The sequence below is a fragment of the Sinocyclocheilus rhinocerous genome, unplaced genomic scaffold (genome assembly GCF_001515625.1).
Source record: "Sinocyclocheilus rhinocerous isolate Xijiao unplaced genomic scaffold, SAMN03320098_v1.1 scaffold588, whole genome shotgun sequence".
Classification (NCBI taxonomy): Eukaryota; Metazoa; Chordata; class Actinopteri; order Cypriniformes; family Cyprinidae; genus Sinocyclocheilus; species Sinocyclocheilus rhinocerous.
Genome location: NW_015635063.1, coordinates 1,340,181 through 1,353,370, shown reverse-complemented (window position 1 = coordinate 1,353,370; position 13,190 = coordinate 1,340,181). Strand labels below are relative to the sequence as shown.

The 13,190-nt window shown below is 36.3% G+C and overlaps 1 protein-coding gene across 1 annotated transcript in view; it reads left to right on the top strand.

Annotated features, from left to right (window-relative positions):
• The window catches only part of ptprfa (protein tyrosine phosphatase receptor type Fa), a 207,242-nt gene that overhangs the window by 64,896 nt on the left and 129,156 nt on the right, over window positions 1-13,190 (top strand). The window contains exon 3 of the mRNA XM_016560916.1: window positions 11,084-11,229. Coding sequence (XP_016416402.1) covers window positions 11,084-11,229 — 146 coding nt within the window. The remainder of the gene's footprint in view (window positions 1-11,083; window positions 11,230-13,190) is intronic.

The window sequence follows — 13,190 nt, the reverse complement described above, 5'->3', positions numbered from 1 at the left end:
AGACACACACACACACACACACACACACACACACACACACACACAGGCTGAAATCTAAACAGATTTAGTGAAATCGTGTTACACAGACCTTTTTAACCCCTCGAGCACTGGAGAATCTCTAATGCATTCATTCAGACAAAGCCCTTCTTAATCGAATCTGAACTGATTTGAACTGATTTGAATAATCAATCTCATTTGAACCTGTGCTGCTGAAGCGGATGTTTGGCCGGTTCAGTTGTGAGTGTTTGTGTCGTGACTCCCATGAGTCTCTGAGCTCAGGTCAGGCGTGAGGTTGAGGGGGCTCCTAATTGCTAATCTGACGGACACTTTTATTCAAAGTGACTTATTGTTCGCTTATTTCAAGATGAATCCCTCTGGAGTAACCTGAGGTTAAGTGTTCTGCTCAATGGCGAGAGCTCATGAATCATCCTTTACAGAACTGAAAGCAATAAAGATGCACTTCTTTGTTTGCATACAGCCAGAAGTGTAGCACCCTTGACAACATGGAAGAAGAAGGTGAAGAAATTAATAGAATTAATACAAAGCTGTATCCACATACACTGTAAAAATGTTTATATATATTTACCTTTACTTACGAAGTATAGAAGCAGTCTACTTTGTATCCACCATGTGACATTTTTATGTCATTGAATAAAAATATTAAAATGGTTTTGTGATGAAAAATTTAACCAACATGAATGCAAAGATTGCATTTCTAATAAATTCTTGAAACCGGCATTTTACTTTAGATGTTTAAAAAGGTTTTTATTTCTTTTTCTTTTAATAATTTTGGACATACTTCTTAGCCATTGAACTATTTGCATTTCCAAGCCTTTAAGAGTGCAGAATGTACTCTAGAATGGAAAGTAATCCGAGGAGCTTGACTGTGTTGAATGGGAGTTTATTGTATGTTATAAGCAGGTAGATAAAGTGACTGTAGACTGAACAGACAGACTGTATCTGTTACAGCACTTGTACAGCTCAGCTTTGCTGTCTTAATGGATGAGAGTGTTTCTGTCAATAGAAGGATGAGAACACCTACTCAAACACAGCAGGAGTCACTGCCTGAGTCAGTCTTAAAATCCATCATCAGTAACACTGCACATGCTGCAGGCCAGAAATTCAGCTGTGTGCCTCAGCAAGCCTTCTTCATCAGAGAGAGGTGTTCATAATGAAGACCCCTCATTAGAGTTAAGGGACCCCTAAACAAACAAACAAACATTGGTGTGTCCCATGATGTTTCATTTAGTACATTTATTAATTTATTTTTAATTATTGACCTATGGTGCGATTTTGCAGAAGGTTTTATTGAAGGTGACACAGCAAATGATGGTCATCATCTAATAAAGATACCGTTTTGATTTATGAGTGTTCATAAATTGCTGTAAATTAAATAGCTGTAATTATCCCTGTTTACCTTTGTGCTGATCAGACTCATTTACAACTTATTAGCTAGCAAGGGTGTCAATTCCAGTATTCCAGTATTCCAGCAATTCAAAATTGTGTTTATGTTTGTGTGTGTGTGTGTGTGTGTGTGTGTGACAATTCCAGTATTTTCTGCATACAGACTCTAATATGAGTGTCAATATAAACTGAATATAAACCAGTCATGACAAATAATATTGGTGTGCATTTATTATGAAAATTATTATCCATAAAAAGAAAAAAGATTTTGCTTTCTGGTTCAATTTGATGATAATTATATCGGTAACACTTTACAATAAGGTTCCATTTGTTAATGTCTTGTTCATGTTAATTTCAGTATTTAGTAATAGATTATTAAAATCAAAAGTTGTTAATATTATTTAGCTTACCCAAGGTGACATGAACTAACAATGAACAGTTGTATTATTAATAATTAATGTTAACAAAGATACAAATGCAAATGTATTCCTCATTGTTAGTTAATGCATGAATTAAAGTTATATATATATATATTACTATTTAATATATTATCATATATTGTGTTAATATTTAAAATATGTATTATTTTTCAATATAAATTATTAAAATATTAAAATTAAAATATTTAACAAATATTTTTAGATACTTTTTGTACAATTATTAAAATAATGTGTGTGTGTGTGTGTGTGTGTATATATATATATATATATATATATATACATACACAGTATTATGCATAATAAATATGAATTATTTTAATATATTTTCTATGTTATTTTCTATATTTTTATTTATATGATCAATATAGCATAGTTTTTAAAAGGGTGCCAAGCAATGAAATAGTCTTCTGGAGAGACACTGGAGAGAAGAATACAGTATACAGTATATGTGTATGTGTTCTCTCTGACACTTTATTCTATAGGGCAGTGTCTCTGGAGCCCTGATCACTCTCACGCTCGACTATGTCTGAGCTTAAAAGCCTGTGTGGTTTTCTCTGTATCTCTCTCTCTCACACACTGTATCCTCTGTACCTGTTCATTTTCCCTGAGCGCACATCAGCCCACACGCACTGACACAGGAACATACAGTTCTGACAGACGCACCCGTGTTCACGTGTGAGGGAGCAGACTTCACATCGACCGAGTATATAGGTGCATTAAAAACAGATTTATGAGAGAAGATAATTATATTTGTCATGTCCTGTCAACAACAAAACAACAGACCATATGAGCTGATGAGAATTTTCCACCAGCTCATTTGGATTTTTCCATTCTGTCCAGATCTCGTGGTGCATGAACGCACACTGATCATCCTGTGTACTTTACTAGCACTAAATAAACCTGGAAATGAAGGTAGCCAAAGAGACACTGTAAACGCAGAGATTGTCTGCAGGATATGAATCTGCTGGGGCACGTCCACTAAATATCAAAGACCAGATAATTAAAAAACATTGAGCAAAAATTATGAACAGATCAAAAAACTGACAAATTATGAAAGATCCTGCAGTATTTGAGCAGATACAGACAATTCATCTGATGCTACAGAATTCATTTTTATGTATCATACTGCACTGTAGGTGTCTGTATACATTTGGGAGAGCATTGTGTGTTTACAATTGTTGATTTTTTTTATTTTTATTAAATTATCTAATATATACACTTCCGTTCAAAGGTTCAGGATCAGTACAATTTTTATGTTTTTTAAAGAGGTGTCTATACTATCACTTTTTATCAATTTACCATATTTTGGCTGAATAAAAGTATTAATTGTTTTCAAAACCATAAACTTTTGAATAGTAAAGATAGTAAAGACTTATATTGTTACAAATGTTTTCTATTTTGAATAAATATGGCAATAAAAAATTTTATTTGTTATTTTTTTTAAATTTTGTGTAAAAAAAATTATCTTGTGTATTGTTCACATACTCTCAGTCTATATATTGTATAAATTATATACTGCAGCTCTAGTAGAAGCAGTATGCAATTGTAAAACAAGTGTATTTTTCCGACTAATAAAATGATTTGTTCAGTTTCCTGAGCTAAATAAATTACTTGTTACCCGGGGGTCTGTTTCATGAACATTTGAGTCCATTTGATGAGCTTTTGCTCTCCACACTGTTATCATTCGAGAGAAAACTGAATTGTGCATCACACTGGGAGAGTATATTCTTTTCATCAGCCATTTAGAAAATTTGTGCACCTCTGCGGCTGGTGAAACCTCTGCACCCGTGTCTTTGTGTTTGTATGAGTGATTCCTCTCGATGTGCATAATTGATCCGGTGTTGCTGCACAGTTAATGAGAGCATTTCAATCCAAAAGCAGCGACTTTGTTTGAAACTTTTGTCATTTGGCATTGTGAAATGCAGCTCTCCCTCCGCTCACACAGCGTTTGACTATCTGGCTGTCTGCCTAGATGCCATTAAACCCTGGTTATCTGAGCCCAAATGAGAGAAAGGTCCTGTAGGACAAGAGCAGGGTGTTGAATGACAATGACACTGCTGCAGTGATTGACTCTGTGTGTGTGTGTGTGTTTGTGGGCTTCTCGATCTCTATTTCATCATGACATTTTATCCCTTTCTGCCTGTATACTGCTACTAGCAGTGTTTACGGCACTGTAACCTAAATCACAGCCATTGGCCAGACACACACTTCATCACATACAGCACAGCAAGTTTATGGTTACGGTGGCTATGGGTTTAAAAATTAATTTTAAAACATATTTTGTTCATATTTAGTGATGTGTGTGACTCTTTTCATTTGAGACAGTAAATAATCACTTATCGAACACCTAAAATATCTAACTATGTTGTAAATTGGATGTTTCAATATGATTTGACAGTGTTTCTCTTAGCTAGAGATGTAATATTTGCCGATACCTCAAAACATACCATGATATGATTACAATTTGATTAGATTCAGGGGTCTGACATCAATATATCAGTAATACAGTATTATGTGCCTGTTTTATAAATCCAAACACATTTTTATTAAAGGGATAGTTCACCCAAAAATGGAAAACTTCAATATCATTTAGTCAACTTCATGTTGTTCCAAACCTGTATGAGTTTCTTTCTTCTGATCAGCATAAAAGAAGATATTTTGAAGAATGTGAGTAAACAAACAGCTGCTGGTCCCCATTGACTCCCATAGTATTCAAAAAGAAGTCAAAGGCTACCAAAATTCTTCCAAATATCTTACTCATACACGAAACTCACACAGGTTTGGAACAAGTGGAGGGTGAGTAAATTATTGATTGATTGATTGATTGAATTTAGGTTGAACTGTGCCTTTAAGTCACACTTTGCAGCCAAAATATAACAGCATAACATTTAATTGAACATTACAAATCCTGTTTTCCAATTGGGGCATCCAATAATAATATATAGAAATAATAATATAGAAAAATAAATAATGAAAAAGTAGATAAATCAACAGTCAAGAAAGTCAATATTCTGTGCTTACTAAAATGTGCAAATCTAGTATCCCCATTAGTTGTTCAGTTGTTAAAAATCAAAACTTCTCAATTATTTGATGACAGATCAGTGACCACTTGATGGCTTTTTAAGTGTCTTCAAGTATAGTACTAGTACTAGTACTTCTAGTGCTGTTTTTTTTTACATCATATTGTTAGTCATTTGATTCATGCATGAATCTATATTGATATATTGTTATATCACTAATAACATCCTCTCTAGCATTGTAGTCTCAACAATTGTAGAGGCAAGCCCCTTTTAAATGTGATAAAAGAGCACAGAAAATGTAAAAATCAAGGTTTTGTAATTTTGTGCATGTTGGCATGTTCATTCAGAAGGTTTTCTCTATCTTTGGTTGCACCAAAGATGTTTCATCCCAAATTCTGCACTTTGAAAGCATGTGAAGTATGGTTAAAAGCTCTCACGGGAAGAGGACTCACATCTAAGAAGAAAACCTGCTTTGATTTAGTCATCATTCATTTAGTCTCAGTAAAATTAAGATGTAGAAATAGAAATGATCTTTGGGACTTGGTTGCTTTGAGATGGTGATGTGCATTCTATAACTTCAAATCCATTTATAGCAAACTTTCCTCATGTGAATAGTTACAGAAATCACACTACCAAAACCCAATTGTTCAGTTTCTTTTAAATAACTTCTGCTCTTTTGAAAGGCAATTAAATTGTCATCAAAAAGCTAATTTTCTGATTCATACTTCTCGGAGCGATGAATGAGTTTATTAGTCGAGACGGAGCCTCAAACGTGAGATGGTGCGCTGATTGCTGCCGTATAATCACTTCCAGAGTTTCTCTGCTCATGTAGGTGTTTCACTCACCGTTTATTGAATGATCTTCACAATGATCGCACAAGACCACCCCTGCTAACGCACCTCAATGAGAGAGAGACAGAGAGAGAGAGAGAGAGAGGAATTGGTCAGGGTGTTGATAATGGTGGCACCATTCTAACTCTCTATTGCTATTTAGACAGAGCCATTACTGTAATGCACCACCCAATGGGGAATAAAAGAGAAGCAATTTCTCTTTCTTTATCTCACTCCTCTCCTCTCTTCTCCTGAATAATAAAAAGGCCAGGCATTCAGGCTAGAGTCTCACTAACTTGGTTTGAGAGTTTAGTGTCCTTCTCACCTTACTACTGCTGAGAGAATATTCAAACCGCATGTAAATTAAGAGGTCACATTGTGAGCTTTGTTTATAAACGCTGAGTTTCACTCTAAAGATTGGCTTGACCAACTCAGATCAGCTCACTGAGGGCAAATACTAAACACAGAATCCTATTTGCTTTCTTAATGCTTTTTGCTATACGTAAAAAAATAAAATAAAATAATAATATATATATTTTTTTTTTTTAGAAGTAAATAAGCATTATTGCAGTACGTTTTTACACTGCTTCAAAATTTTAAGTTTCATTCATATTTGTTGAATTTACTATCCGTTTTTCAGTGAACATTGTTTCATGGTAGTACAACACTCTACAATGTGAGTAAATCACTCTAAATAATGTCTGTCTTTAGCATTGGATAATAAATTGTTTGGTTTCACTCGCCAGTTAGAAGCTGAGCATAAGTTTAGCCCAGATATATTTTCACAACTAAAAAATGTACTCGCCAATGGTGATTCTATTGCCAAGGTGTGCATGGAGGGTTGTAGTCTTATCCATGCACTTTATTTTAGAAAATAACCTGTGCTGCATGCAACTAGCATTCAAACACAGAGATGCCAAGGAGTTTATGTTGACTAAGTTCTTCCTATTAGACAGTCACAAACAACATCAAAAAGAGTACAGTGTGTCTGAACAAACTGCACTGGTGTTGGGCATATTAACACGTCCCCAGTTCAGATTCTGTTTTGCAGACATGAAGCGAGAGCTCGACTGGAGGTAAGCCGTGCATCCATAATTAATGAGAATAAATGGTTGGGCTGCTGCGTCTCGATCGATGTTGAGCTGCTTGATGTTTAGGGACAGAGGGCAGGAGACTGACTTCCTGGATGCTGTCAGTTTATTTCACTTCATGCAGATCTGTAAGGGAGTGGCTATCTGCATTATGCTGTGTGGAAGGAAATGTATCTGCTGTTTGTGTATTTTGCGTTTTCTTCCAGTTATTATGCCTTCCTGTCAGATCTGGTAAGTTTGAGTTAAACACTTCCAAATGGTGAAATCGCAGCTCTTAAATTAGCACCAATATTAAGTGGCAAACAGTGTGTCTCACAACTGATCCTCCCTGACGTGTAGAATAAACAGGCGAAGCGCGGCGCAGCTGATCATCTGGTTTCAGAGCTGTTGATACTCATTAATCCTGTGATCTGTCAGCGGGCAGATTAACGGTGTCCTCGCACTAGGCCGAGGGATTTGGGTGGCGTGTTTGTGGTCGGCTGCTCATCGCTGTGACTGCTCGGCCTGTGCACTGTGAACATGCAGGCCCATTACATAATTAACACACATTCTTGGGTGATTCTTAAATTAAGGCAATTTTAACTAAATAAAATCTTGAAAAATGAAAGTTATGATGAAATAAATTTGAAATATCTGATCAAGTCCTGTAGATTGGTTTTGGAGGAACATTTAGATAAGACTTTGACTTGAAAATTAAGACTGTCACTCTGCTGCTCTCATGTCACTAGTTATTTCTATCATGAACAAAACCTTCATGGAAACCCTATGAAAAACATTACAAATTGTACACACAAATGCCAAATATAAATATATATTAATTTATTTACTTATTTTATTTATTTTTTATGAAGTTCTGTAGGTATAAAGATAGAATTTCCTTTTTTTATATACAGTACATTTATAACAGAGAACTACTAGATCACTAGAGAACTAACTAGTGAATAAAGATGAAGAGAACTGTGTTATTGCATGTTAATGCGTGTAACCCAAGTACACAAGGAGGTGATAATTACTTTCAAATATTATTGTTTTCGTTTAATAATGTTATTATTAGTGTATAATTAGTGTTCAGCTAGCTAACTATAAACATACCATAATGTTCAGCAAGGTTGTCTTCTTGTTCCACCCTGATAGTAATTAAGCCGAATTAGAAAGATATCTTATGTATGTTATGCTCACTGTATTTGGTACTCTTTGTGGCGTATAGCTGAGAATGCAACTTGTACTTTTGAAACATTTGAAACACAATGCAAACCATGCTTGTGTTCATTAGCTAGAAGCGTTTGCATTAACATGCCATGTGTATGTTTAGTATGTTTAGGGTCTTAATGGGTTAAGCAGGTTCAGTATCAGAAGAATGTGTAGTTCTTACAAAGAGGCTAATGTGGTTGTCTCTGCTACTTTGATCCAGTTGCATTGGGTTTTGTCCATATATAAACACTAATTTGAATCAAATGCTGGTGTTTTTGAGCCTGTGGATTGCTTTAAAGCTCCGATTAATTTTTTTTATGATTAAATCATGAGATTGTAATGAAGTATTTATATGGCATATCAGACCACAGCTTCTGTTGTCATGACTAGACAACATCATTTTGCATCATGCATGAGCTTTTTTATCATGCATGAACTCCTGTTTACATGAGATGTTTCTAGGCAGTTGTTTCTTAAGGTGAAATATAAATTGTCCAATCGGAATGTTCATGCAAATTGACAGTCCATTATGGAAGAATAGATTTGACTCAAACTCAAAGTGGATGTCATTTATGGGGAAAAGATGGGAATGCTGAGATGGAACTAGTGTTATTTGTACATCTCTGATTGGCAGATTACATGAAAATGCTCAGAAACCTCAGTGACCTGTGTTTTGGTGAGGTACAGCGAGGGCAGAAACCTTGGCAGCAGATTGCTTTGCACTGCCTGAAGAACACACATGAAAGTCAACTCGGTAAATATTGCAGGAGTTCAGCATGCTAGCAGGCACAAAGAGCCTTGTGTGACTGTGAATCTGTGATGCCTGTCTTGTGTGACACATCCAGGGTCAGAGGTCATCAGGCAGGGCGGCCAGCTGATAAATCAGTCATGAGAGGAAGTTTGACCTCAGGTGTTTCAGGGGAGGCTGATGCGAATATACAGAACCGATCGTATTGAGGTGTGAATAAGACTGTGTTTCTCTTTTATATATTATTTATTTACTCATTCATTAATTTATTCTCACCAAGGCTGCAATATTGTGAAATATTACAATTTAAAAAAAATCTATTTCAATATATCTTGAAACGGAATTTATTGCTGTGATGCAAAGCTGAAATTTTAGCATCATTACTCCAGTCTTCATTGTCACTTGAGCCTTCAGAAATTATTCTAATATTCCGATTTGCTGCACAAGAAACAGTTTTCATTATTACCACTGTTGAAAACTGTGGTGCGTAATATTTTTCTGGAAACCATGAAACTTTGTAACATCTTTTGTAACATTAAAAATGACTTTAGTGTCACTTTTGATCAATTTAATGCATCCTTGCTGAATAAAAGTATTAAGTTAATAATCCATATATATACACATCACAATTACTCCCATTTCTGTAGAAAACCCTAGTCTATGGTATTTATAATTAGCCTTGTGTAAAACAATAGAAGTAGTGTGTCCTAATTTAGCTGATGGGTGTATGAGTATGTGGTATAATTAATGTCTTTTGGAAAGTTGCCATAAACCTCATTCTGCACACACACTGCATCAGGCGAGGGCAACCATAATGACATCAATTCTGCTGACATCAGTGCCGTGAAGCGAGAGAGAGTCAGAGAATTAGAGAAAGGCAAAATGACAAGGTCCCCTGGACAGAAACTGGGACCAAGACAGTTCCTGCCAAAGAAAAGATGAAGACGTTGTCTCCAGCGAGGCCGGCAGTTTGCATTATGCATCTGTAGCCAGAGACAGAGGTAAACAAAGCAGGCAGCGCACGTTATGATATATCTGTTGTTCCCTGTGGTGAGCTGGATGGCTGGAATCTTTAATTACGTTCCCGTCAGCTCTCTGTTCCTCTACAGACACGCTTTCACCAGGGGATGGCGGTGGACGGGGAGCTCAATTTGTTTGGGTTGCCATGGCTCGTATTCTGTCAGAGCATTTCATTATGCTTTTGATACATCCTCGGAGATTAAGCTCTCATGGCTTATAAACAGTTTATTCTTATCTCGAGTACAGCCAAGCGGAGAGCTTAGGCAATAGGGGAAATAGAATTCCCCTCATATTGCCCGTATTTATTGTTTCTCACAATGAGGGACATGACCCAGTGCACATGGAGGAACATTACTTGTACCGTCCTGGAGGTCTAGCTCAAGGCAGGGTTTAGACATTGTTAAAAGATCTGCTTTTGTTCCAGCGCTTCTAGCAAGGACAGTTTTATTGCTCAGCGATTGCTCCAGCATAGCTCAGGAGACTTATAGGAATAGATCACCCAAGAATGTCATTCTAACCCCATACTAATACTTTTAATATCATTGAGATACTAGGGAACTCATTTTTATTGTTTTTATTTTCCATTTTAATTTTATTTAAAATTGTAGCAGTTTTCTTGTTGTTTTGTATTTTTAAAAATATGTCTATTATAGTGTTTTGGTTATTTTAGTACATCAAGTTAAACTTAGTGGAAATGAGTAATGTTGCATTGGCAACTGGCTGAAATAAAACCTATTTTATTTTATTTTATTTTATTTTCAGTTAACATTTATTTTAGTTCAAGTTATAAAAATCTATTTATATGGTTTTAGTTAGGTATAATACCCATGGTTACACAAAAGGAGTTCTTATCCAGATCCAGTTTTGTATTGTCAAGCTTCAAAAATTTGAGTGTTCCAAATTTAGTCCGTATGACTTGTGCACTATATTTTCATATTTTTCAAGTCTTATGATAGTTTGTTTGAGAAGAAATTGAAAACGCTGTTCACTCATAATTTTTCCTTCTGACATGACTCTTAAATCTCATTTGTTCATTTGTTTTGCGTTCGCCATCAGATTGCAAATGAAAATGTAAAATAAAATAACATAAAATAAATTAAAATAAAATAAAATGGATAGTAAAATTCATGATTTGGTTTTAATAATTTATTTAGATTACTTTTGAACCCCTAAAAGTGAAACAATTGATGTTATTGAGAGGAGAAAAATATGAACTCTCCATTTGTTCTCCATTTTATCTAACTGTTATCTATGGCAAACAAATGATATATTAAAGAGATCTGTGATTTTTCCTTCCTGCATTTGTAATAGTGTCTTAATGTCTTTCTTTCTCCCACAGGCATGCCGAGTTTCATTAAGATTCCTGATGATCAGACAGGGATTTCAGGAGGGGTGGCGTCCTTCGTGTGCCAAGCGGTCGGGGAGCCTAAACCACGAATCACCTGGATGAAGAAGGGCAAGAAAGTCAGCTCACAGCGCTTTGAGGTGGGTTTGAAATAATAAGATGTGCTTTCTTTGTGCCTGTGCTCTAATCAGATGTGAAGTTGAGCATCATATTGGAGATCGACTTGCTTCCTGCCAGCTGTTCTTTTACCACAACATTAAATCAGATGCAACAAGGTCCTACCGTTTCTCCTCACCAGGACTTCAAGGCATCCCATTTTATACCGCAGCACTCGTTGATTAAGATAATGTGAGGGGTTTTCAGCTTTTATCATGACCTGCTCTGAGCTCTAGAGTGCACCAGGTCGAGTGTCGAGTGTTTCTTTGGATTTATACAGCACTGCTGACATCTGTACTGCAGAGGTTATGCTGAACTGACCAAGATATAAAGTGCAGTGAGCTTGAATTACATTGAATTACATATACATTACATATGTATTGAATTACATATGTGGTCTGAAAGTACTGCAGGCTTGATCCCAGGTAAAACTGTGGTCACTGAGATGGCAGGGAGATGTATTTGCTAATTAGACAGCAAGGCCAAAAAATGCTGACGACAAAAAGAGAGAAATGCTGCACTTCTTTTTGGACTGGAAAATTAAAGTTGCTGTTCGAGAGAGATTAAATTCTGCCAAATTTATCCACTCAGTTAGACTGTCCCCATTACTTCAACCACTCTAAAACCCTGTCCTGAAAACTCACATACAATGATTAGTTTTCTCATTGGCTGAGAAAGTGTGGATGTCTGTGTCAGTGGTGGGTAGTAACTGATTTTATGTAATCTGGATTATGTAATCAGATTCCAAAAATGAGTATTTGTAATTGCATTATATTACGTTTTAAAATACTCTTAATCAGATTATATATTATTCACACATTGGCAGTGAATTATTTGAAATGTATTAATTCTCCTTAATTCTTTTTTATCTTCTAAATTTTCCTTTCTAAAAAGCCTATCACTCATATACATTTGGAATAGGGCTGTCAAGTGATTAAAAATTTCAATCTAATTAATTACATGATGTGGTGATTAATTAATCCAATTTATCTCAAATTAATCACACATCAAGTTTGGCTGAGAAATTACCTCCAGGAGGATAATTTGAGAAATGTCTCAGTATTTTTAGTTGTTCATACAATGGATGTCAATAGTAACCAAAACAGTTGATGACAGAAATTTAATTTGGGGGTGAACTATCCATTTAATGTTTTTTGTTTGTTTGTTTGTGTTTGTTATTATCAGGGGTTCACATAAGTGGTCCGCAGGTCCGCATGCGCGACCAAAACAAAAGATGCGCTGTGTAAATAAGTTCTGACAGCGTATTTGCATACCAACATGATTGACAGCTGTTAATGCACAATCACCATTTTAGATCGACAAACTGTACTGTATAAGATTTCTATTCAAACTGAAAGCATAAATCGAGGCTATCCGCTGCCGTTTTTTCAAAGCACAATGCAAAACTGTGACATTTCATTTAGGGCTGTGACGGTCGCCGTGACAACCGCGTCACACTGCGGTTGTCTACTGCCACCGGCGGTATAGTGCACGTGACGTCACGCACTCTATAACAAGCATAATACGAAGTTTTGTATACAAGTGTAATAACAGTAATAACAGTAGCGGAACAGTGAACCATGTCTACACCGGACACGACACCGCCGCGTCGCAACAGGTTGTGTCTGTCTACTGTCTACACAGGACATTTGAACTCTGTGTCAGTACCTCATACTGTTGTAGTTGTGGAAGTTGTGGCCTAATGGTTAGAGAGTCGGACTCGTAACCCAAAGGTTGTGGGTTCGAGTCTCATACCGGCAGGGTTTGTAGGTGGGGGAGTGAATGTACAGCGCTCTCTCCCACCTTCAATACCACGACTGAGGTGCCCTTGAGCAAGGCACCGAACCCCCAACTGCTCCCCGGGCGCCGCAGCATAAATGGCTGCCCACTGCTCCGGGTGTGTGTTCACGGTGTGTGTGTGTGTGTACTGCTGTGTGTGTGCACT